Raw genomic sequence first — 26,599 nt, forward strand, 5'->3', positions numbered from 1 at the left:
ACTCATCTCTCTCACCAATGTTGTATCCAACACCTTTGGCTTTGTCCTGTTCAGCAGCGGATCTAAGAAATAAAAGAACCACAGGATATTCAGAGTTTAAATGAATCTTTAAATACGTGCAACTTGCAGTCTCAAATGAATGTCAGCTGTCGGTTTATTTAATCATGTTGGTGAGGTTTTCTTTCAAGATAATGTTTGTTATTTAGTTCCATAAAATATGAGCAAGATGTTGAAGTGATTAAAAGCTAGGACCATTTTCCCCCCCCCACAACTCTTAATTTGTCAATATTTTCCACTAAAACTGCCTGTTCATGAGGATTTGAGGTTTTATCTACCTCATGTCATAATCTTGAGTCAGCTCAACTAAAATGTTGGGTGTACTTGAAATATCAAGTTTAATTGTGCTCAACTAATCAGTTCAAGAACAGAAGTTTCAGCAACATAGGTTCCTTAGTTGACCAATATGCTTGGCCTCTGCAAAAATACATAGGCAACCACTGGTCCACCTTCTACAGCACCATGTGCCGTAAGAAACTTCCTTTTTGGATCAGGAGTTCCCAAGTTAAAGACAGACTTTAACCCTGTTTGTACTTATCAAAATGCTATCTCAAATTAATGATGAGCAGGTAAACTATAGATAAATACTGCAATGCTTAATGTTTTTTTTTTTAACTTATTATTACTGTTTTCATATAGTTGGTGCGTATATCAATCAAAACACACCTTTAAAAGGTACATTTATTACAGTGACTCTTCATAGTTTTGGTATATGAATGACAGGAAACAACGAAGGGGATTGCTGATGGTGAGTCTCCTGTGTCTGACATTGAAGACAGACTGCCAGCATTGTTCTCAGGAAGACAGGGAATTGTTTTGTAAAAATTCTTAATATATATATTTTAAATTCAGATTTACAAATATCAAACTTTGAGGCATCTAAAACTTACATTTGAATATAGTTTTTCTGTTTGAATATCAAAATTGTGTGTGTTTATTGATTCAAGAATTTGTTTTACTTTTCGTTTTTTCTGTTAGTCAATTTTCCCAACTGCAGAATTTTACATTTTAATGGCCTGTAAGAGCCAAAACCAACCCAATGCTGACCTGTTTGCTCAACCTAATATACTTATCTACTGACCCTCTGCACTTACCTTTTCCCTGGATCAACCAACTCCCTTTATACTTACTGTCATACTGACCTACAGAAGAATCAAAGAAAATCCTAATGCTCTACTTAACTTTTATTCCACTACCCAATCACTAACCTTGCTTTCCATGGTCCTAAAGGACTCTATCATGTTTTTTTCATGTTGTAATATGTATGAAGACTCTATTGATGTAACACAAGGCTGTACTTGTGTATATTTGTATTTTATAAATGTGTTTTATGTTATAAGGAAACCACTGACAAGTCCTTTGTTTTTCTCCTTACAGACTAGTGCACAGTTTAGCCACTTAGTTTCTACTGATCTTGCTTTGATGGACTTGACAAGTGCACAGAGCGTGATGTAGTAGCAGCTCTGGCTTGCACAGTCAATCCCATGATGTACAAGTCATCATATTCTGATTTTATTCTATTCTTTGATCACAATCCCTCAACCATCAATCAAAAATAACCTTGTGTAATTTGTAGAAATAGTGTCAGTCATTGTCAAATCTAATGTGATGAAAAGCTGTTACGGTCATTAGCTTAACTGTACTTAGGGTTTACTGGGTCATTAAATGGACACTTAATTTCCTGAAGAACTAGACAACTGTAATAATGTGTATGGAATAATCCACTACTTGGCTTTACTATACATCGAGGTCTATACAGAGGTGTATATTGTGTTACCTGCCCTTGATTGCACACTTGTACTTGTGCTTGGTATTTTACAGTTAATCATGGGATATTTTGAGTCTGTTATTTATGATGTAACAACTCTCACTAGACATCTGGACAACACTACTAAATGCTCGCCACACTATATAGTATAATGAGTGATTGTTGACACAGCACAAATCCTTAACAATGACTCATCCTGCCCCAGTGAGTGGGAACATAAAAGTCTAATCAATAAAACTATCACAAAGTATTGCCACACTTTTGCCCCACCTATCAAATCAAACAGCTCTTCTCTCCTTAAGTAATGCTGTTAATATTGTTCTGCAGTTAAGATTTTTATCATATTGTGTTGTTTTTTTCTCAATAACCTATTTCAACAGGAGTATTATTATAAAAAGCAGGTTTGGCCTTTCATTGCTCCTACATCATATGTCCAGTCCAGCCGTGGCTGAGCAGACAGAGCATCATATATTTCCACTGGTCTGGTTTAGTGACGAGGGATACAGTCTACTATTAGACTTACAGTAAATTACACTTAATTATCTATTGTGTAATAATTAATATCCAGGAGTCTCAAAGTAAGATTTTTCTATTTAAACTGGCATCATGTCATTTGGTGTAATGCATAATGTATCATAATGCTGCCTTTGTTGTGATTGTGTCTTTCCCAACATAGGGTAGTAAATGAAGGTTGGTTTAGTGATGGTACATTCTCAATCACTGAATACTTCATTGTGTTCTTTAAACTTCCAGTTGAGCAGAGGAGTATACATTGGCCTTGTCATTGTTACAGAGGAGGGTGGAAGAAAGAGTCAAAGAGTTGCTGACAAAAGAGACTGTCAATGCTGCTGTTGTACTGCAGGAGCACATCACTCTGAAGACGTTCCTAATGCCTTTTCAACACTTTACTGCCTTATCAAAGACTATACCAAAGGACTTAAGTATACATTAGAGCTAATACAAAAATTTTCACGGGCATCAGTAGTGGCAATTGTTCAGGCAAAGTTCAGGGACTCAAATATAGTAAAGTGCAAAGCGTAGTGGCAAGCTGACTAAGTTAACGGCAGCTACAGTATCACTGCTTCAGTTGGTCTGCTCGAATTTTACAAATGATTCTACCCTAAAACTACATCACACTCAGTTTTGCATACCAAACACACCACCATGCCCACATACACATCACATGGTCATAACACTCAACACAAGGCCTGTGATAACAAGAAAAAGGCCTGTAAGTCACAGAAAAATGCTTCATGCAGATGTTCTAAAAGTGTTATATTATAGACTATATGTTAAATATAGAATATTGTAGTACGTTATTTGTTCAGTAAAGAGATGATGTGCTACTTAAAAGTTCGTGCAATTTAATTACAACACTACAAGTTAAGCAGTAAGCTTTTATATTTCATAATTTCTACTTCTGTACATTTATAGTTGTTCTTCTATAGTAAAAGCACAATAGGCCAAGTCTATTTCGCATACAGTTTTATTAGATAAATGTTAATGGCTATTGAAACATGTCAAATATGTGGCATTTGCCATAATATGTAGCTATGCCTCATGGAAGTGTTAATACTAAGTAGATTCATACCAAAAAGTCCACTGTCAGTTTTGAAATCAGATAAAAAAAAATTCTGAATGTTTTTTGATGAATTAATTTTATGGAGGCTAGTACTGTTAGAAAATACAAAACTTAAGCTCTGTGGGCAAATTACGCAGTTACATTTTTTGAGTGAACTTAACATTGCACCTGAACTATACTATACTGAATAAGCAAACTGCTGCCTTAAAAAGATCAGTTAATTCAACAAGATGCTTTTATTTTCATGTTTGTACAACTCAATAAATCAATACATACTGTATTTGTTGGCTTCATGGAACTTTCTATTTTCTATCAATAAGGATTTAGGTTTGTATGACTGTGTTGGTATCACAAAAAAAAAAACTTCCTGATTAAACTTAAAGTTTAAAGTTGGTCAACTCTAACTGAAGTTTCTTAATCTGCCTAACTCAACATTTAAATTAAATTAAATTGAACCAGCTTGTTCATTTTTACAGAGACATTAGCCATGTTTGAATAGAAAACTGCTGTTGCTGATAATTTGCTGTAGGGAAACATAATTACTTCGGAGGTTGTGAAGAAGTATAGGTGGAAAATTTGAAGAAACAAGAAACATTTGACACTGTTCAAGGGAGAAAACCCATCTATGATGAGACTGTCACTCAGTCTGTCACCTCCAAAAGCAGATTGTGCATCAATAACATAAAGATATAAAAGAGGGTGATATCCGTTAGCACGTCTTCTCCTCTTTTATTCTTTCTTAACTTTATGAACGGCCATTTCATCTTTGGAAACCTTTATTGATTGATCTGCTTGTCAGGCTTTAATGCTGGTAGGAAACAATATTTTAAATGTTTATAAAAATATTCATAATACTTTCAGTTTTTTCTATTAGTCACTAAGGTTTTTGAATGTTTTCATTTCCTTCAGTTTTAATTTCAGAACCAACTTATTTTCTCAAATAAACTGAAGTTTTACATAATATGGACATTATACATTTTTTAAATTCTCTTTGCATGTGTTTCCTCCTGACGGCAGAAGTTATTTAGGGTTACAACACAGCACTATCATCAAATGTTCCTCTATGGATTCAGTTCCTCCCATACTAAAACCTGAAAAAATTAGCGCATGTCTCATCTTGTTTCCTCAGTTGTTAAACAGTTCTGAGAGAACCAAACATTTTCAATAATCTGTTTACTGCTAGGCTTTTTATTAAAAATCACCTTCCTAAAAAAAACTGTGCACAAATACGCACTATATGAGTGTTAATATATGATTCAATGTAACTGTTACACTTTCTTCAAAAGCTTTTTTCTCAAATTAATTTCTCAAGTTAATTCTCAAATGTATTCTTAACTATGTACCATAAAAAATCTCTAATTACAAAGCAACGCAACCCAAAGAAAATATTCTCCAGGGTACCACTTATCTTTTATAGAAAACCACAATTACACAAAATGGGCTCAAAATTTAAATGTCACACTGTCATGGATGACTAAGAGCGGCACAAGTGAGTCTACATTCCCAAAAATCTCAACTAATGAGGACGCAACCCCTGTAAACTCCATCTCTCCTTTTTTAAACCCTAGATGTATGGTTCAATTAAGTTTGCCATTCTCTTGAAATATCCTCTGCAATTGTCAACTTTATATATCTCACCCTCTAAAGTCAGTCATGGAAAACACCAAATTTACCCACTAAAATAGTTCAGCTCTTTCAACTTCAGTTTTGGGAGATTCAGACATCTTCAAAAAATGTGTGAGCCATCTATCAAACATCAAATTTAAAAGCTCTCATCTCAAGTGTTAATGATGACAATCATCAAGTTGACCAGCTATGATTGGTCAAGCTTAACGAATAGCACCTTTTATATGTATTATGTACAGAACATGATTTCAATTAGCATAACTGTGGTCTTGTTTTGTTGTTTTTGCCCTTGACTTACCTTTTTTGCCTTAATAGACAGCATATTAAAGAGACAATGAGAACAAGTCCCAGTGCAGAGCCCACCACAATGGTAACCAGTAGACCTGCAGAGTATGGGGGCAACAGAGGCAGAAAGGATTATGTGATGACTGGATTGTTTTCCTCCATGTGTTCATTTGGTGCGTGGGCTTCTATATCTGTATACAGTGTTTTATTATAATTAAAACAATAGTTTAATAGTTTAAATGGTAAAATAAATATTTGTTATGTTGTAACATTCTAAAGTAATTACCAGTGGTGTATCATATAGGCTATTCTATGCAACATACTCTACATTTATTCTAGTAATGATTTAGTTTGGTAAATGATTACCTATAAATGTAAAGCCATGATTTTGATATTGGAGCAATTATTCTTTTCCCTTATTAACTAGTTAACTGAATTAAATTCAGACAGAGAAAAGGTCATTTTAACTACTGAATTGCTTATTTATTAAAATTCCACAAGAGAAAACAAGATGTTTGTGGCTCACAAAGGGAGGATCCCTCAATGCTGCCCAAGTGTAAGATGAAGATGAAGACAACATATGGCAAAAAGGAAAGTGTAAATGTAGAAAATGCACAGAAAAGCAACATACCAGTGTTCATCCAAGATGGATCAGCTAAGTAGTGAAGAAAAACAGAGAAAAGAAGGTGAAAATGAAAGACACCCTAGAAACACCATTCAAAGACAAGAAGAGTTAAAATTTAAAGGGGTTTTCATGACAGATAAAGAAAACAAAAAAAAGTTAAAAAAAAATTAAATCATCTTCAAAGTCTTTTATATGAGAAACAAGCCTTTTCGTGACACAAGCTCACAGTTTAGACTCACTCAGACACAATGAACAAAGTGTTGCAGAAAAGTTTTAGGTCATTTGATCTCAATATCCTGCTGTTTGGCAATCAGCTCTTAGCATCATTTAACAGTAAAAATCTCGTTCCTGGATCTAATCATGTTTTTTATAGCAACTGCGTAGCACACACACACACACACAACACACACACACACACACACACACACACACACACACACAGCTAGTGTAAATGTCTGTGTCTTAACTAGTTGAGAAGTTGAGAAGAATGTTTTAATATACGTAGATAGTTGATTTAAAGGAGCTGCATGTGAGTTTCGCAACATAGCCAGCCTTAAACTTCATTCCTGTCTCTAGCAGTGGAAACCAAAATTTCTATCACTTCTTTTCTTCTACTAAAGTTAGCAAGCTAACCAGTTAGCGCCTGTCCAACTGGATCGTCACATCACTTTCTGATAGCGAGTCGTTGTAGTGTCCAGTCTGCCCTGAAGAAGTGGTACTGCTCAGGCTATGTCCACACTAATATGCTTTCATTTTAAAACAGCGTTTTAAAAACACACGACTGTTTTAGCTGGATATCATCAATAATCTCCATCCATAATAACACACCTGAAAACACATATCAAAGGATCATTAATGTACATTGCGCGTGTTGTTGTAAACAGGAAGCAGATTGTTTACTCTGCAGTTGGTTAGTTACAGAAAATACTAAGAATGAGGAACAGCAAAGGCAGTTGTAACGTTATAATGCAAATTTTAACTGCACAACAGCTGGTAGCAAAGACAACAAGGTCAGCAACGCTTGTTATTTATTATCCATGTTGCATTCACCACTGGTAGTCATGACTGATAAGACCCAATCACTAGGCAAAGCAGGTGTGTGTGTCATTGTTTCCAAAGGTCTCGACCTGGACCTGGACAGTTTCAATGTAAGACACAACACAGCTCGCTTCCATGACATGGATGAACACCAGTAGATTAAAACCTGGCTCAGACAGGCACAGGCAGTTTCTTCTATTCTGGTCTATGCTTATGTTCAAAAATGTGCAGCTCAGAACCTTACATGTTTTACATATTCTGCTGTATAGATATAGAAGATAAATGTATAGAATTTAAATATCATAGTGTGTTTATATCCCTGTGTTTTGCTCTGCAACTTTCTGTGACCCTGAAGAAGACTAAGCTGGCAGAGAAAATACATTCTAATAATACCATTTCTATAAGTTCAGAGTGAAAGGTGCAAATGCAGTCGAGAAGAAATTTACCATGTGTGATTTAGGTATAATGCTTTTATTGAAAAGTTCCCTATCTATTGTACAGTAGCTGTTTCCTTACGTATTGGAAATGGCAATTTGAACAGATGTACAAATTGTCAAAGACAGGGATGTTGTGTAAAGCGCTTAAGCTCTTGCAAATTCTTTTGGTTTAGCTGCATCTCTATTTTGTGCAAGACAAAAATTACTAGTTAGCTTTCACAATTACCATACTATAGAAATGAAATTGGCATACAGTATAACATTATAAATGTTCCTTGCCAGATATTTTGTGTACTACATGTAGCTTGATGCGTACAGTTTTCCAAGCACAAAATATGTGCTTCGAAGAAGTTTATTATAAAGCATTGTATGGCGAGGCAACGTTTTGCAAACACACCTATAAGCCATTGTGAAAAAGAAGCCATTTCTTATTTTTGCAAATTTCCATGACAAAAATCAGAAAACATATTCAGATTGGCTTAACGTTTTAGAATCTGCTTACAGTACTGAGCACAGTCACTGGTGATAAGTGGTTATGCGTATGAGTTAAGTGTGCAAAAACAATAACTACAGTAAATGAACTCATACTAAAGTAGTTTTCTGATAGAACTCATAATTATGTGCACATACTGGAAAGAATAATTTAAATATTAAATAGGTTTGTGAGAAACATAAGTCAAAGAAATGCAGGGCGTGGCTTGAAAATGAGTCTTTCATTATAGGACACACGAATGATGTCCGCTACAGAAAGTGACATAATGTGAGTCTCAACTATGTCAGGAATCTAGTCTTCCCACTCCATTGGCAGAAGCCAAGGATGTGGATAACCCTGGCTGTGTGGCTTCCTGGGAACAGTAGCAGGGGAGAGGCTACCAGAGTTTGTCATTGGCACACTTTGATTTGATTTGACTTTGATTACTGTGGAAGTCTTCTTCTGATTCATCAAGGCTTTTGTCAGAGAGCGATCCAACTCAAGCACCTCGTCTGTTGGCCGTCCACGAAGAATATTTCTGATAGTGGGGAGGGCTAAATCAGATTTACAGTCCAGGTAGCTTTTGAGGTTGAGCTCAGGGAAAACTACATCTCTGAGAGCGTGAACCAGCTGGTTCTCAGTGTGGGACTGTTTGAGCTGATGGAAAACTCTCTGCTCCAGCGAGACGTAGCAGAGTGCGTCTTCAGCCAGTCCTAACTTTCCCACAGACCGGTTGGTCTGGCTCTTCTTCCGCAGGGATGGATTCAGCGTCTGTTGTTTGGACTTGGACAGAGTCACACTCTGGTGGTTCTTGAGGTCTTTCTTCTTGCCAGCATGGAGCTTCTCTGAGCCACTTGGAAGGAGCTGATAGAGTCCTTCATCAGCCAGGTCTGCTAGGTCGCCAACCAGCAGCTGCTGAACGATTCGCTTCCTCGTGAGCGGAGATGTGAGTGAAAGAGTACCATGCAGTCCTCTGCCTACACCAGACACAGAGCCAATCACAACTTGTTAAACATCCCAGCTCGTGGAATACTCCTTGGAACGACGTTGGGCCTTCACACCCAGAATGCAAAAGCACTGCCTGTAGCGATAAACTAAAAGCACAAGCCATCACCTGCTAAATGCCGCTCATGAAAGCTAACAGCAGAAGATTCCACACTGCCATGTCCAAACAAATGTGCCATTAGAAAAGCATAGCTCTGAGAGGGAAGCTTTGGAATGAAGAAAGCATGCACATTAACACAGCACTATATGGATCTAAATACCATACAGTGTGGTAAGCCAGTCAGCCACATAAAAGTAAGCCTTTAAATACAAATTTAAGGGCTGCAGACATTCTCAGTATGTCAGAGAGAGAGACAGTTAATTTGTTGCGCCTTAAAAGATGGCCTACTTTCTAACAAGCTCATAAAAGTCAATCAAATTTGAAGATGATTGAGAATGATATCAATACAAGCTCAACCACAAGCAGGTGAAACCATACAAGCCAAAGCCCACATGACAGCCCCCTGTGCTTTGCGAATAAAAAAAAAGCCCACACATCATCCAAACCTCGTCGTTTCCCCAAGCAGTGCAGCGGCTATGTCGTTTATGTGACCTTTGCACTCATGCTCCAACAATAAAGCAATCCCATTTTGAAGGCCATACTTACCCTCTTTAAATGATACCAGGACAACTCGGCTGTCAGCGAGCTGTGGTTTCCTGTAGTTGCCATTCAGTGGCACAGGGGCTGAGTCCTGGGCATGGGAGGAGTAGAGGGCTGTTGCCAGGGCAAGAAACTGTGAAGACACAACAAAACAAAAAGCACAGAGATTTTTCCACACCAGTTAAGTTTAAATATGAGGGACCTACTATATTAGGCTGTCTGAAAAACAGAATTAGCATTCGTTTCTGAGTGGCTTATTTATCCTAATATCAAATCTGCTTAAAAAAAATAATTCTAACTGATGAAGCACCTGTTTGCGAGATATTGTCACATGATTCCTGAACACTGTCCACAGTACACTTGGATAGCACGGAGGAGTTGTCAGGGACCCGTCGTAGCGATAGTACTCATCCAAACGTGCAGGCAGCAGCGCTCTGATGTTGAAGCCGGGCACCTGCACTCTCTGATCTGCAGGTTAAATAAATAACAAAAGTATCTTGTGACTGTTTAACAACAGTTTATGTCAGAATAAAATACAATAATAGCCACATGGATGAGGTGATGAAGAGCATGGAGATTCTCACCCCAGAAAGAGAGGAACCAAAGCTCTCTGTACATGTGTCAAAAGCTGACAGTAGCCCTTCCAGTGAGTTTTCAATCTTTTTAGGTGGATGAGATGTCACAAACAAAGCCTGAACACTGCGCTTCATATTGTGAACTACCCATGCTCATGACTTATATTTATTATTCATTATGTCTAAACTGCAAAAAGGAAAACAAGCACTTTAGACTTACCTCTGTATTTGATCCCATTGATGAACTTTAGAAACTGTTCAAAGGCAGGACTGAACTCACCAACCTGTGCAGGAAACATAGTTAGATGGTTCTGCTCCACAGATACTCACAGGTCGGTGCGACAGAGTCAGCAGTATCTCACCTCAATCAGGACACCCAGCACTGCCAGGCCATCAGATTTGTCTACGGCCATGGACATATTGGGGTACTTATCTGAATTGAAGTGTACCACATGCATCTGTGAAGAAAAAAGAGAAATAAGTCAAGACCCAGTGGAACAAACAAAACAATATAGAATTAGTCAAAAGTTAGATAGCTGAAAAATATAATTTGTTCCTTTATATGTCCAATATGTTATTAAATGAGGTCCCTCAGTCTGAGTTGTATGTTACTATATATCTGTAACTTCTCTGTAGAAAATATAATGTGAAGCAAAAAAGGAGAAATAAAATGACATCTGAACAGAGCTACAAATTCATCTATCAACAGGACTGCATGGATAATGGGAAAAAATCTTTAATGTATTTTTCTAATTTTTTTAATTCTGTATACGCTTTTGTCATTTGAACCCCACGCAGTGTAGATTCAGGGATCATGCAGGAGTGATAAAAGATTACACCTTTATACCATCTGGCCTGTTTAGATTTCTTTTAAATGATCTTTTTATAAAAACAAATTTGCAGCTAACTGTTGTCACTACTTATACCATGGCATCCATGCACCGTAAGTGTTCATTGGATTAGAAATAGCGTGCGGTATTCAGGGGATGTAATATTAGTGAAAAGTCTATGACAAAAGGAAAGCGAGAAACACTGGATATTTATTATTTCACTGGGTGGCCTATTACAGTACATACATAAATACCAGACTGTCAGTTGTTTTGGTGACAGTTTTGCTTATTCAGTGCAACACAGAGGCGTGTAGGTCATTCCAGTCAAATATGAAATTAAATACGAAATTGTATTTACAGTCTTTGTTCCGTCTTGGGAATTAAGGTAGACATTTGCACTATTTTTGGGAAAAGTTCAATTTCCCATCATTCCATCCCTCAATAACAACATGTCATCAAGGAGCTGTGGTTCTGTAGTCTGGAGAGACTTGAAAAGATGCATGCTCCCGATGTGTCCACTCAGAAACTCAGGTCAAACCACAGCACCTTATATGTGGCTCTGCCGCAGCTGGGACATGGTCACATAAAAGCACACAGGTTGTAACCATTACAGCCTCTACCCACTGTAATTCAAACGATACCAAATTATATAAAAAAGACTCCTATTTTTGTTTATATCATAAAACAGACTCTTAGATGCTTTCAGATGTTACAGTCAAATCTTCTGCTTTACTTAAAGCACCGATGTAAAAAAAGCAAACTAGTGTGTGAAAACTGCTTACAGGGCTTGACACATTATACAACACAGACAGCCACTCCTTACCAGAGGTGGTTGAAAACCAAAGCATATAATAGTCTGGCACTCTAATCCCTTTAAACCCTTCAAAAATAAGGCACGCTGTCTGAGGCTGACTGAGATGATGTCTTTTCCTTTTAATGTGAGCAACCAAGTGACAAAACATGCTAATTTGCTTGGTAAAGGGATGAGTTATAAAAACAACAACAACAACAACAACAACTTTGAGCTTAACGCTTTATAATCTCAGTAGTAGAGATTTTAAAGACCTACAGCTTGTTTATTGTTCAAAACTTCTAAGTGTCTTTAATTAGAATAGGTTTACATAAGCATTCAATTGTTCGTTACGGTGGAATGGAAGAGGCACTATAAGCATTCTCTGACACTGTCTAATGAGTAGATATAAAACTGGATGCCTGTCACAGTGTTGAGTAACTGGAACAGTAATATGCAGACGCAGAACTTTGGAGAGTTCCTTAAGCTTAAGCAGTGTCTGCAAGTCTTGAAGTACGTCAGTGGCTCTGATTTCTCCGCCAGTCAAATGTCACACGTTTAAGTCATGAAGTATTAAATCATTTGTCTGGTGGTCGGAGATGTTGTTGTCTGACGCTGCAAATAAGTGAGAGATCTATGAGTGGATGAGTGGACTGAGCTATGTTATTATCAACACAATGTACTCTCGCAAAATGGCACCATTCAGAGTGTTTTATATATATATATATATATTATAGATTAGTAATACTATGCATCAACTATCAAGGTGGAGATGTTTGTTTGTGGAGTTGTTTATTAATAACTTTATGCTTTGTTGGATAGTGTATTCACTAACAATGCATGACAATGTATAAACTGCTTTACATGTAAATTTTCATCTGCAAAGTACATGTATTAACTATGTTAACTACAAGTGGCTGATAAATGTAGTGGAATAAAAGGTACAAAATGTATAAAGGTGCAAAATAAAGGAATTATTAAAGAAAGTACTAATACCTTGAAACTGCACTTAGGTGCAGCACTAGAGTAAATGTATTTAGTTCATTTCCACCTCTGTCTTTTACATCAGTAGAGGGAAGTATTAGGTAGTGATGTATGTTTTGTTTACCTCTGCTGCATACTGCTTACTGTTCACCATGTGCTCAGAGCCGGCAGCCCTGTTGGAGGAGCCCCAGTGGAAATGAAGCTGAGCTGCAGTGTAATGATGAGGCAGGCTGGAGATGTGCATCTTAGAGGGCAGGGAGATTTGCACTGTGGGTCAAAAGAAGTGGATTCCCAACACACATAAAAGAGCAGGATAGGGGGGTTACTTCAGTTGACATGAGGATATCGAGAAACATCAACTTCACCTTTATCTACACCGAGGAAGTCAGCGTGGCGCGCTCTGTGCCGTCAAAGTACTTTTGCAAAATCGATGCAGCTATGTTTAAGTCACTGTATGGTGGCGTGACGCAGGGCGCTTTCCACATGTTCGTCAGCGTATGATGAATGTTTACAAGTGGAAAACGTTTGTCAGCTTATTTCAGACACACGTCACGCTGATGATGCCACTGATGTGGCGTTGGGGCCCATCAGGTATGCATACATAAGCAGTTTACGTAAACAGATATCATAACAATCACTAACACAGGGCAGACATTACATGTACGTTATGCTATACACTGGCTGACACTGAAATCCCTCATATATAGCAATTTCTACATTGCACTTAAATTAACATGCAAGTAATCTAACCAGTTGTGCAACAGACGTTTTAGTTTACTTTTCTCTGACTGAAATAGTTTCTTTCTTTTTATGCGGCACAGTGGCATACTTATCTATGTTCTAATTGCTGTATTTCAAGATTAAATTTATGACCATGTTATAAATAGATATCAAACATTAAACTGAAGCGTGGCTCTTTTGTTAAGATGCATCAGACCCAGTAGTTGCAGAGCAGATGACTAATCCAAGCTCATATTTTCCCAGACTAAACATGGAGCCCTTTCTTTGGGTAAAAGGACAGTTAAGATAATAAGAGAGTGATTATGGAAAATTGCTGTGGCAGAGGTAGAAAGAAGATACTCCTATCATTTTCGTTAGGGATGACCTCTACGGCAAGAACAGACTCCTCCAAGTTTATGTGGGGCCATCTCTAATGAATACGTTGACTAGTGCATCACTTTGATTTAAAGAACGTAGATCCCGAGCCAAACAAAACATACCGTTCTTAAATATTTGCTTCGTTTGATACACAGTTTTGTTACCTGAGATAAAATGTGGTTAAAGTTATATTTAAAGTATTGTACATAATAACATGTTTTGTGGACAACACTGATGATTTACACTCACCAGAATGTCCATTATTCCCAAGAGTGAGCTGCTCATTGGGTGACAGGTTGTAGTTCTGAATCTCAATCGGACGCAAAGTCGGGTCGAACCTCAGCAGCTCTGACTTGATGTCTATTGGAGACTGGAAAGTTCCACCACAATATGGATAATTCTTAGACCAGTGGTGCTCTCCCTCTGGCCCTGCAACAACATCAATGTAGATCATAATCATAATCATAAAACACCTTTGATTTCAACATGATATAGCAAAATTTTCACAATTTTAATATACTGCACAGTGGTATTTCATATAGTCTAAGTCATCCAAAAAGTGTGTTTCGTTTCATCTGTTCTTGGGAGACGTTGCATGTCCTCAACAAATGTTAAACTGTTCTATTCTAAAGGGCAAATGAGCAAATGTACGTGCCTCAGAGTGAAACTGAATAGGGGATGGCTGCAAAGAGGATCAGGGCTTGTCCTGGCTTACCAAACATTTTATCTGCAATCAAAGTGAAGTATTATTATCTATGTCCAAGGCGGCATGGGAGAGGCCCGTGGCTCCGCTCTTGGCCCTTTCTAAAGCAGTGAGAGTGAGAACCAGGCTGTTGTTTGCGGGGAGAGCCAGTGAGAACACTGTCTCTCTCCAAATGAGAGGTTTCTATAAAGCACAGGACAGTGAAAATGGCCACATTTGCAAATCAAGTCATGCAGTTTACTCAGTGACCTCAGCTGCGTGAGGGTGTCTCTCAGTGTGAAGGCGATGAGGCAAAAGGGCTTTGAAATACTTCAGTAGAGAAGAAAATGGTGATACTAAATTGATTGACAAGAAAATCAAGCAGCTCTTCATTTCTGATGTTTTCATTCAGTGTGTTGACTGAAGTGCAATCATCCATACTGAGCTTTTCAAACATGATGCTTAGTATACAGTGAGGATAATAGTTTGCAATGAATGGATCCTATCAAATCTGAAATAACATAACTGTAGTGAAGTAGAAAAAGGCATGAAAGACCCTGAGTGTACCAGTGCTCTCATCCCTTCTGCACATTTACAACTAATTCATTATCTGTCCAGAATTAATCTAAAACCCACCATTCACCATATGCCAGCAGACCGTGGTTAAATATGAATGATGCAGCATGAAGCCTGCCCCCAACCCCATTGTCAGTTCCCAGTGGATTGATTGTACAAGACATGCCAAAAGGCATCAAGTGAAGCTGTGAAATCACTGAATACTTGTTTGAAGCAAAAGTCATAGTTCAATCGAGGCAAACACTCCCTATAATAAGAAAGAAAGTTTTAATTAGACCCAGCCTGCCCTTTAATAATGGCCTTCAGTGGCCCCTTGGCAGTCCTTGGTAGAACATACATGACTGGGTAATTTCTTAAATATGGGGCCTTTTCTACGTAAAGGCAATGTTAAATGAGAAGATTTATACTAGGTTTTCTGCAAAGTAAACCACTGAAGATAAAATCAATGGTAGAGCAGGTTGACAAAACTACAACAGTCATCAACAACTTCACTTTTTTCTACTTCCACGTTAAGGTTCAGTGTTTGTCCTTTGCCAGAGGGTGGAGTGTTGAGGTGGAGATAAATCGTATGACTCAGCTGTGCCCCCGTCAACAGAAAGTGCTACCAGCCCTGCAGACTACTGACTACTACTACTACTATACGGCCTCTGCAGTGTTTGACTGTAAGTGAGGATGAAATCCACTACACTGCACTTATGAGGAGGCCAGAAGTTTTATATATACAGTATATACATGTATACTCACATATGTATTACTACATCAATTATTTTCCTCAGTAGTCATCACATACATTTCCAATTTAATTTGTAATTAATTTAATGTGTTATCATTAAGGTTTGTGATGATATGATTGTTGTATTTATTCTTGTATTCTAAGCATTTTTGGAAGGATCCAAGTGTTTATGTTTACATGGCTTTGACCAGCACAGTACTGTACTTTGTACTGTCACTGATAAATTAGACATTTTTCCAATTTCCCATTGTTTGTTAAGGTGTTGTTCCTATTTTCTAAATGTGCACAGGTAGGAGATGAACAACTGTGTATCTACAAAGGGCACCCATTAAGGCCAAGCCACCGCTATAATAAAAACAGAGTGGATCAGGCTGTGTCAGAGGTCTGAATTAAGCAAGTATAGTTTCCTCTAACTATAACCATTTGACCATAAATTACTGTGCAGAGAAAATAACTCTTTTTTTATTCATCCCTGATGTGTCTGTGTAAGAGAATTTGCACGCTATAAAGTTATTTTAAAAAGAGGACACTAAGTTTGTCCCCAATGACTGTAGTAGTCAAAATTATTAGTCAAAAAAAATTGGAAGAATAATGATATTAAGTTGATTTGCTGCACCTGTCTTGGTTTTAACATTCAGTCCCTGAATGCCACAGACTTTTGAGTAGCAATGACACAATGACAAGAGGTCATGCTCTGAGCGCAGTTTATGTAAGAGAGAGTCATGGTTCAAGAAAAACCCTGCATATAGAGCTTAAGGCATGAGGCAAAGGCAGTCAGCCACTTACGAACTGTTGTGACTAGTCTGTAATGAACTCTACAATTACATGAGGTGACAGGAGGGTGGTCAGCACTAGGTTTGTTTGGGGGTCAAAGAGAGGCCACAGAGGGTTTTTTTCCTTTTGATCAGAGAGCAATGCATTTGACGGTGTTATCACTTCTGTTTTATTATTTTGTATTGCCAGCTCAAAGCACTGCTGTGTGGGGCATAACAACAACATCTTCTCTGACTCAGTTATTGCCTATCAGAGAATTGCAGCCAATTGAATTCTAACACTCAATTAGTTAACGCTGGTTTAAGGGTAGAATAGCACTGTGAATGACCAAGGCATACAAGTGCACATGGAGTGGGATTGCAAATGCACCAAAGGTGCACATTTCTATCCATATTTGTCTCTTATGAAAAAATGATCAGACTTACCACTGTATGTCCATTTCGCACCTGAAACAGACGGAAAAAAATGGTCCCACTGCATATTAAAAATATAATAATCAGACATGCAAGTGCACATATGCAACAGGATGCAATGCAATATTTTACAATTTTATCCATAAAATAAAATTAATTGAAAGCAATACATCTGGAACAAACATTCAAAGTTTTAGTCTCAGAGAAAAATGGTCACTTTTCATGTCACCCTCATGCCTCAGAAAGAGCATGTGCAGGTGGATGGAGACACCTGCCATGAAGCATCCCTTCTGCTCAAGACCTATAGTGCTAGACAGCCCAAATAGCTTGCTTTAAACCATTTTCTTCTTCTTCTGTCTACTTAACACAAATCTAAAAGTGCATGAAAAGTTTTTTAACAGGCTACTTTATGCATTCATGAACGACCTTACCATGCAGTACAGCGCAGAAAGCCAGCTGTAGTAAAACGGCGGATGTGAAGCTCGGAAAGTGCATCTTGGTCTCCTCAGCCCACGCTCGTGCGGCAGCCTGACGTTAACCCGGTGGCAGAGCAGGAGCTTGGAGCACCAGAGCGCGAGCCTTCAAACGAGCTTTTATACTCATGTTGTCAGCTTCATTGTAGCTTGCACTGACGTCAGAGCAACAACAAAACCAGCCTCCAGAGTCATCTGGTCACCGGAGAGTGACAGCTCAACAGAGGCGACCGCATCCAAGCGAAGTCACTCATTTAGGGTTCAGGCTCGAAAACTGCCGACGGATGAAAGGAACAGCTGAGCGGCATGCACGTGCGCCGGTGTTACGCAGAAATGTGCGAGCCTTCAAATTCTGTGACGTCAAAAGACTGATGGGTTGACCAGATACTGGCAGGTGAAGTGTGAAGGCTCCATACCTACTACCTGTTTGTGCTGTCACTATCAAAACGTGTGATCCTGTCGAAACACTATGGGGTCACCATTTTTAGTAAAGCGACCGAAATTCAATAAGACACTGTGCACCCAGTGACTCTACAGGCAATGCACCTTGCAAAACATAGCTATTTATTAAATGTTTTCCTTCCATTTCTCCCACCTTCCTGTAAGGTGGAAAGTTGTTTCCCCCTATTGTCTCTAGTCGTTTGGTGTTTTCTGCCCACTACACAGCCATGCACTGAAGTCAGTGAACATGAAAATTTTGAAATTCACCATTCCACCCATGGGACATTTTGGCCTTGGTAGTGCTACTTCAGATGTGTTTTGATTTGAACAAGTCTTGTGTCAAAGTCTACTGCCCCTTTAAATGGGGTTTACCTCCCACAAATTATGTTTCCCATTATGGTTAAGCATAGGAGAGATAATAACTGCTTTGGTCAAGGGGAAGGTTGGGGTCATGTTAAGCATCACTGAAAACAACTGGTTGGGTGAGGTATAAGGTGGGGTTAGGTTAGAGTTAAGGTAAGGGGAAACACATATCACACATATTGACCGGGAAACAGACTTTGACACAACACCAGAATCAATCTTCATGTAACCTTGACAAATTATAGGTTGTTTGAAAACTCTGACTGTACACAACATTTTAGCATCTGGATATCACTGCAACAGCTGTCGACAGAATTGGTTCAGACTTGTGGCTATGGCCTCAAAGTATTTCCCGTACTAGCCTACTTCAGGCCTTATGGAGCCTCATTATATCCAAAACCCCCACACAAAACACTTACATTTCTACCATGTTTGTTTCTCTGCATCTTTTGTTCAGGGACTCCTTCTGACTTTTCGATTATAAAATGAAAGTTGTCTTTCAAAAGAGACCAGGGTTATGACTGTAATCAAAAGGGTTGATGAACAGTAAGCTTTTTATTTTTGGGGGCTTGATCACAAACAGGGTGGTGACTGGTAACAGCTCAAGTTACATAGATATGGGGGAAAATAAATGACAATTAATAAAAAATAATGCCTTACATGTATACCCCATGCATAAATAGCCAATTGTTCTGTGCTCACCCTAAATTATTTTTTTTCCAGATTTTGTGACCTATCATCTATCATACTAAAAACAAATTTTATGAAAGCATTTTTTCTTATACCTTGGCTTATGATGACGGTGATCACACATTACAGATCAAAGTCTTACACCGTGACAATTGGAAACTGATGAGTGTTTCATCCAAAGTGACAAAATAAGAAGATAGAGTAGCTCCCTGAGGTAACTCTATGACAAGGGGATTTGAACTCACTAAAAGTGCCCCATAGTCCTGCCCTTTGCAAAAGGTTAGGTTTCATTTGCAGTCATTTTTGCTTACGGTTATCTCAGTTTTGATGCATAAACTCTCAACATGCTCCATAAAATGACAAAAATACGCTAGTGTAACTGTTCTTCTTTATACTGACCTGTCCCTCAGTCTACCTACACAAATATGGAGAGGTTTCAAACATAACACTCAACAAATGAAATATTATGATACACTATTTCATATTAGGCGCTGTACATACTTGTTATATCTGGTTATGTCACAATATAAGAAGTTGCAACTTAACTTACAGTAAGAGTATAAAAGGATGATGTCTGTTGTTAATGTGGCACACCTAAAATAGGGTGACCACATTTAGGTGGTAAGATTCCTTTAATGAGTATTATTTTCAATCAGAAGTCATATATGGTCTTGAGGTGCTCCGTTTTTTGGGTAACGGGGGGGCAGAACGTTCGTGTTCCTATGAGTTGCCCCGGGGAACGGTTATGGAACGCACCTGCTGCTGTTTCCACAGAGGCAATCTAGAAACGAAACGAAACGACATATGTCCTCATTCCTCTGCTTTACCTGTTTTATACAGGTCAGTAAACGGTTAATGCATCGTGCAATATTATGTTATATTGACCGAAATTATTAGCGTTAGTGTTTGTGTAAAGTTTTTAATCTGTTTGGACGAGTTATTTGTGTTTGGATTACATCTGAGAGTGGGGACGCTTTCCCGCGCAAACGCAATTTTGGGCCGAGCGCGACTGTAGTTCCATTATAACTATAAATATGTACATTTGTTAAAGTTTAAATATGTAAGGTTACGAATTTGATGTGTTTTGTTTATAAGCCTGTTTTAGGTAAATGTAAGTTCAGGAGGATAACACAAGCACTTTGTCTGGATACACATTTCAGCGCTCTTTTACAGAAGCAAGATGGGTAGTTTATGGTATTTGAAGGTGTTTTATACACTGTAAAACTACACAAAAATTGTGTTTTGAACCAGTTTGTACAGTGAAATGGATAAAGACAATGTAATGTATTTACAGAAATTGTTTATTGGGATAAATTTAGATATGTGTTGATTAGGATAGAGAAGATGAGAGAAAATGTATGTTATTGAGACTGAAGTACTGATTTAAGTGAGATAAAGGCTGAATTGGGGGAATGTGAAATTGAACTACGTAAAACTGAGATGAGGTAAAAGGGATATGCATTGTGCTTATCTTGACTGTTATGATACATGATGTTAAATAAATCTTACTGGGAGGCAATCTGGAAAGGAAACGAGACAACCTGTGTCCTCATTCCTCTGCTTTACCTGTTTTATACAGGTTACATATTTGTTATTAGGGTCTCGCATCCCTGGGCCCCATAACATTAACATTAGTTTCGATTGAAGGTGACACCATTAGGGAAATGACTGTCCAAAGGTCAGTAATGACAACCCACTCCCGCTGTAGTTTACAACCTTCACTCACTCCAGGAAAGACAGCACAACGACAAGCAGCAAGATGAAGCACCTGTTGTTTTGGGGAATGGTTTTTGCTGCAATCCACATCAGCCATTCAGCGGTTCCAGGTATATCAAACTACTTTCTTCTTAAAATACTCTTCTTTTAAAACCATAACCAAAAGGTTTAGGCTACTTTTCAAATCTGGCCAGGCTATCAGCAGGTAGGCTCCTATTTAGCCTTATGTATTGCTCCCTTTTTGAAATTGCTTTATTTATTGATTGCGTTATTTAAAACATAACTGCAAAAAATTGTGGTTTACATATTTTGTCTATTATTGATTCATGTTTTTCACTTATATGCAATGTTTTAGTTTCACTGAAACTGAATCAGGGAGATAAAACTTCACCTTCAGCCCTTTCAGAGCAACATGGCGGTTATATTGGCGGTTTGATCTTTCAGTTTTCCTGTACCGTTGGGACCAACATGGGACTGAATAAACTAGGCTTAATTATACACAGTATCAGTGATGCCTGCATATTTAGATGTGATAGAAAAAATTGTTTTGGTTCATTATACAAGTCTAGATTGCATCTCTCCGCAGAATATAATTGTATTTTACTTTTTTACTGACTTTACATTCATGTTGTAACTTGCAACTGAAGCCAACAATGATTGTCTTTAGCTGTGACCAAAAAAAGGAAAGCTCCATTTACTCTCCTGGAAATGTTATTTACACACTTCTAATGATTGCACTAAGCTGACTGGACAATTCCTTCCTCTATAATTCCAAACTTTTAAACACTGAGATTATTTCTGTCTGAGCCAACTGAACATGATGAGATGAGACTATGTCAACCTGCAACTTCGTCTTGTCTCACAGCTGTGTAAATTATTGGGAAGGTCCAAATTTTCAGCATCCAGACAGGAGTTGTCAGTTAGTTAGTTAGTTAAAATCCAGTGTATTTGGGGTAAAAAGAACCATTTGAAACCACTTCCCTTTAGTGAAATGTGTGAAGGGTGGGAGGAAGAATGACATTTTTTATTGCTGTCATAAAAACAGGGAGTGGGTCTCTGGTGATGAGGTTAGTTAAACATTAGTGATCAGTAGTATCTCAATGATTTCTACTGAAGCATATACAGTATCATACAGTAACTGTGCAATGGACTTCTCACCAAGCCAACAGAACTTCTCACCTAAATCCTGTGTATTCATTGCTTGAAAACCAAAACATCACCATAAACTCTGTGCTAATAAAACTTTTCTAACTTGCAGTTTATTTTTTATCATCCAACAGAATTCTGTCAGTTGCCCTCTGATGCAGGTGAAGGCACGTCCTTCCTGTTTTTTGTGTATTATGATCCCGTCAAAGACCAGTGCGATCCTTTCATATACAAAGGCGAAGGAGGAAATGCCAACCGTTTTGTAAATGAAAGACAGTGCATAAGGAACTGTTCCACCCGTGCAGAGAGTATCTACCCCATGGTTGGTAAGATGATTTTATGCATTTATAGATACAGAAGTCTAATGCAATCATTCATTTTGTTTAATTACTTATCCTCAGTTTTAAATGTGCAAAATGTAACTTCAAAATCTGCTGAAAAGAAGATGAACCCATACTAAAAGAACATGTCCTTCTTGGCTGTTTGAGGACTTTGGACCATGAACTTGCAAATAAGGTTGAGGTTTATGACGCAAAGGATCATGAAAGGAAGGAAGCCCTCCATCAGAACTGAGAGAAAGAAAGGGAGAGAGGCCTTCTTCAGTCATATGTCTCAACCAGATTTTAGGCAGGGATCCCTGTGCTTGAAGAGCATGTTAATCATTACTGCAAAGCCTACATATTATAAGTGGCAATGCTATTTTGTGTGTCAATTTAATGAACCAAAGTAATGCATAAGTTTTACTGTTTCATAATTTTTTCTCAAAGAATTACTGTATTTCTTCAGAGGCTCTAGGAAAGACAAGTCAAATTGAGTATAAGCGATACGCCTCCAAGTGGTGAGAGAGCAGGACTACTTTTGACAGACAAGTGTGAATGAATACATCCGAGGCTTTTACAGCCTGCTTAATAAAGGTTTAATCATCTAATACTCAATCAATCGCATTCGTGTTTTTTATATTATCATTATTATTATTATTATTATTACATTATAAACTGCAGCCACTGCTATGATTATACTTCTAATGAGGATAATGATTTCTCTTCACAGAATCTGAAGCTTGCCACTTCAAAAAGGCCATAGGTGAATGTAGTGGTCAGTATATGAGGTATTATTACGATTCTGTTCATAACAAATGCAAACGCTTCATTTGGTCTGGCTGCATCGGAAATGGAAACAGATTTTTCGACTATAACAGCTGCAATGCCACATGTGCTGGCATCCACGGTGAGGGCAAATCTCTCTTTTATGTACACAGTTGCTGATAATTATATGTTATATGTTATACAATATCGATGTGAATATATCAATATGTCAATGCATAGTTTAACACTAATGATCATAGTGATACTATCAAAAAGGTGACACATTTTATCATGTTTTTTAACATGTTAATTGCCTTGAAGATGACCGTGATGAACCGGAAGAGGACGAGCCAGACACTCCTATTGGTGAGTGGACACACAATGAATTCAGTGTAAATTTTGCTTAAAGCCATCACATGCTGCAGTCTTCATTTACAATATACTATAAATTATTTCTTCTTTTGGGTTTGCTTTAGTCCAAACTCACTTACTGGTTACAACTGTAAAATATTGTTTTCTGGTTAGTTTGTTTTTAGAATCTAATCTAATTACAGATGTCCCCATCATTACAATGTTGTCCTCTTCAACAGCGATCATCTGTGGAGTTTTGCTTGCTGCCATTGTTGCCTCTATCTTAATAACTGTGATCGTCTTGACCGTTCAGTCAAAGTAAGACAATTTTTCTTTGTCTTAAGTATTACATAAAGAATGACTACAACTATAAAGCAATAACATAACTTACAGTTAATGACCACTCTCCTTTTCCATTTATTGTATTTCTTTAGGAAAAAGGTCTCAAAGAAGGCACAAGGAAAAAGTAAAGAGCACAAGTCTGAGTCACCTCTTCAGGGGCACGGAATTGAAATGGCATAGATGATCATGTCACCTCGACATGTGGAGTTTTTACCAGAGTGATTATCATTATAATTGTACTAGTCTTGAAGCCAAACATATCAACTGATTATTACATTTAAGTCCAATTAAGATTTTTTTAATGACATATGTAGTAGCAATAACAGTTTTGTTCAGTTTTGTATTTTGGTTCACCTCAACGACATGTGCAAAGTGATGTCTCTTAAGTTGTATTTTTGGCTGGGAGCTTTATCCTATGTTTTTATTCAGTAATCCTAAATAAATCTGTTTAGTCAGTGTAATCAAAAAGAAAACAGAACTCAAACAATTTGCCAATTAATCCATCGATTGAACTGATTAATCAGCAACTAATTTTTCAAGAAAAAATGACAGCCATTCCCTTTGTTTCAGCTTGTTAGAATTTCCTGCTTTTCTTTCTCTTATGTGCTAGCAAAGTTAACATATTTAGTTTTGCATTGTTGGTTGGACGAAACAAGCAATTTAGGATCAAGGAAATTGTGAATCCTCATGAATTTCTGATTTTATACACCAAACAGTTAATTGAAACCTAATCAGTATATTAATTATTAATAAAAATTAATTGTAAAAAAGACATCCGTCAAACACATCCATCATTCATGCCGGAAAACTTCTATTTCTTGTTCTATTTCTGTTTAAGACATACATTCGAGCTCAGGAGCAGAACTACATCATTTCAACTTCAGACACTCATGCTCATCATGTGCACTGTTATCTGTTGTGTTTTTAGCTGTGTGAGAATTTCAGTGTTTCATTTTACCCAACCCTATGAGTGAAATTAACTATGATGCTGGGCTGCTGCTGCTGCTACTACTTCTACTACTACTACTACTGATACAATTATTATTATTATAACAGCATTCATATATTATATAACAAACATTAATGTTGTGTATTCAATAATTTCCAATAATCATGCAAACACACTATACAAAAAGAGGCCACTGTTAATGTGAATTTGATGACATCTTACAATTTACAAAAGCCAAAATGTGTTATTATGCATATATAATACAAATGTACATATATACAAAACACCACATGCTAGAGAGGCTCCCAGAAGAAAGCCTTGAACCAACGAGTCTGTTTCGATGACTTGAGCTGAAATAATGGTGAAGGCCTGGCACGTCGTCCTCTCACCCCCAAGGCACAAAATGTGTGGGAACAGATGCATTTTGTAAATACTCATTTCATGTTGGCGCCCACCTGTTAATTACACATCACTCAATGTTGCAATATAACTGACATTTAAATTATGAAGTGTAAGTATCAAAAACACAGATCTTACAGGCATAGTGTTTTAGTAAATACATGACATTGTTTGGAAGCTCCTATTCATTAATACACAGCACATGATGAACATCCCTGGTGATAATTAGATGCTGGCAGGTAAAGTAATTGTCACTGTTTCATTTCACATCCATATTGAATTTGATGGCCAGAATTAGCAGCTAATGCTACTGTCACTTTTTCATATTCACTTGACATTAGATTATTGGAGGCCAAACTTACGGGCTGTGTGCATTTCTCTGTGGACTGAGCGCTTTGATACAGTAATGATACAGCATCACCTAGACCTGCTTTATAATCAAAAAAGACATGGAAGTCTCATCTTATACAATATGGGATCTTTAATATTAATGTACCAGAAATTCTGCCCACCATGTGTCATGCAAATGTCTGAAAGCAAGATGGATCTAGACAGTTTGACGATGGCCAAGTGAGAAAATGAATGAACGAGAGCTGCTCATTCAAAGTAACCCAACCAGCTGGTCAGCTGCGAAAGAATCCCTTAAATCCGCTTTAACCCAGCATGAGCAACCTAACAGTGTGTATTCATAATACCCCAAACAACCCAGAATTATGAACTAGCATAATTAACCCAACAATCTGCACCACACAGCATTTTTTTTGAGTGTACGACTTCCTGCTCAGCATTTGCGAATCTTACGTTTTAGATTGTAAGGTCTCTAACTTTAACATTTTACTCACATTCATTCAAGGTGTATGGCTGTAGTATCAATAAAAGTTAATGTGCATGCTTTGTATTTGGTATATTCATGATATTTTGGAATAATCAATGGAATGCATTTGTGGGTGTTGTGCTTGTGGGGTTCCAATTTTTTTATTATTTATATAGGTGGTGTAAATATTCACTAAAAAATAAGATAAAATAATCTCTTTTCAGTCTCACAGTGGCGAAAATTGCAAATTTAAACATTTTGATTATCTTTGTGTTTTATTGCTAAATTTGTTCTCAGACAGTGTTTGCATTTTAAAAAATGCCTGTGGTTTTGTGCCCTGCCACATGTTCACCTTTCAGTAAATTAAAAGCTGACTTTCTTACCCTTAAGTTGAGATGCCATGTGTAAGAAGATGGTGTTGATCACAGTGATATTTTATGTATTAATTAAATATATTAAATCATTATTTTAAGGTGTAAGGGTGACATTTTGTCAACTCTGATCAGAAATGTTATCATTCATCATATATGAAGAAAATTAAGTTTTATAATTATAAAAAAAAAAACTGTGTTGTTAGCATTAGGTGGTTCGGTCAACTGCAAACTGTCAGTTTCCAAACACTTTAAAGTTGATACATTGTTAAGTTTTTAATAGAAAATGTAATTTTGGTCACTTTATTTGATAGATTTATTTCTGAAACATGAGTGACTGTACTTACCTTGCACTAGTGAAAAGTGTTGTGCTATGTCATATAAAGTAAGCGTGCCTACGCACAAAACACGGATATAATTGCGATTTATATTCATGGTAAAACTCTTTCAAAGTTTAAACATGTTTTAA

General features: G+C 37.4%; 2 protein-coding genes across 6 annotated transcripts; one reads left to right on the top strand and one right to left on the bottom strand.

Moving 5' to 3' along the window:
- Positions 1-7,436: 7,436 nt before the first annotated feature.
- Positions 7,437-17,614, bottom strand: ca12 (carbonic anhydrase XII). The gene is made up of 9 exons (XM_056386305.1): positions 17,422-17,614; positions 17,003-17,023; positions 14,062-14,241; positions 12,839-12,981; positions 10,473-10,568; positions 10,331-10,394; positions 9,846-10,003; positions 9,542-9,668; positions 7,437-8,867 (listed from the first exon to the last, which is right to left on the bottom strand). Exons 1-9 carry the CDS (start codon positions 17,483-17,485, stop codon positions 8,203-8,205), a joined length of 1,518 nt encoding a protein of 505 aa, XP_056242280.1. The 5' UTR covers positions 17,486-17,614; the 3' UTR covers positions 7,437-8,202.
- Positions 17,615-19,703: 2,089 nt separating this feature from the next.
- Positions 19,704-25,841, top strand: si:dkeyp-73b11.8 (BPTI/Kunitz domain-containing protein). 5 transcript variants are annotated; one of them, XM_056386348.1, is made up of 7 exons: positions 19,704-19,797; positions 20,666-20,783; positions 21,954-22,145; positions 22,870-23,046; positions 23,226-23,270; positions 23,459-23,573; positions 23,690-25,841. In XM_056386348.1, the coding sequence occupies exons 1-7, from the start codon at positions 19,762-19,764 to the stop codon at positions 23,775-23,777; spliced, it is 771 nt and encodes a 256-aa protein (XP_056242323.1). In that variant the 5' UTR covers positions 19,704-19,761; the 3' UTR covers positions 23,778-25,841. The 5 variants fall into 5 exon arrangements, with proteins under 5 accessions (XP_056242323.1, XP_056242324.1, XP_056242325.1 ...); XM_056386349.1 differs by having other exon boundaries at positions 23,495-23,573; XM_056386350.1 differs by lacking the exon at positions 19,704-19,797 and adding an exon at positions 19,804-20,536 and having other exon boundaries at positions 20,605-20,783.
- Positions 25,842-26,599: the final 758 nt, after the last annotated feature.

The sequence above is a fragment of the Seriola aureovittata genome, chromosome 10, assembly GCF_021018895.1.
Source record: "Seriola aureovittata isolate HTS-2021-v1 ecotype China chromosome 10, ASM2101889v1, whole genome shotgun sequence".
Classification (NCBI taxonomy): domain Eukaryota; kingdom Metazoa; phylum Chordata; class Actinopteri; order Carangiformes; family Carangidae; genus Seriola; species Seriola aureovittata.

Coding starts and splice junctions, on each gene's coding strand:
- si:dkeyp-73b11.8 (XM_056386348.1), top strand. CDS start 19,762: ATGTCCTCATTCCTCTGCTTTACCTGTTTTATACAG. Junction 20,784..21,953: donor CAGCCATTCAGCGGTTCCAG/GTATATCAAACT, acceptor ATCATCCAACAG/AATTCTGTCAGTTGCCCTCT. Junction 22,146..22,869: donor GAGTATCTACCCCATGGTTG/GTAAGATGATTT, acceptor TTCTCTTCACAG/AATCTGAAGCTTGCCACTTC.
- ca12 (XM_056386305.1), bottom strand. CDS start 17,485: ATGCACTTTCCGAGCTTCACATCCGCCGTTTTACTACAGCTGGCTTTC. Junction 10,569..12,838: donor GTAAGCAGTATGCAGCAGAG/GTAAACAAAACA, acceptor TTTTCTTCACAG/ATGCATGTGGTACACTTCAA. Junction 9,669..9,845: donor TGACAATATCTCGCAAACAG/GTGCTTCATCAG, acceptor GTGTCTTCACAG/TTTCTTGCCCTGGCAACAGC.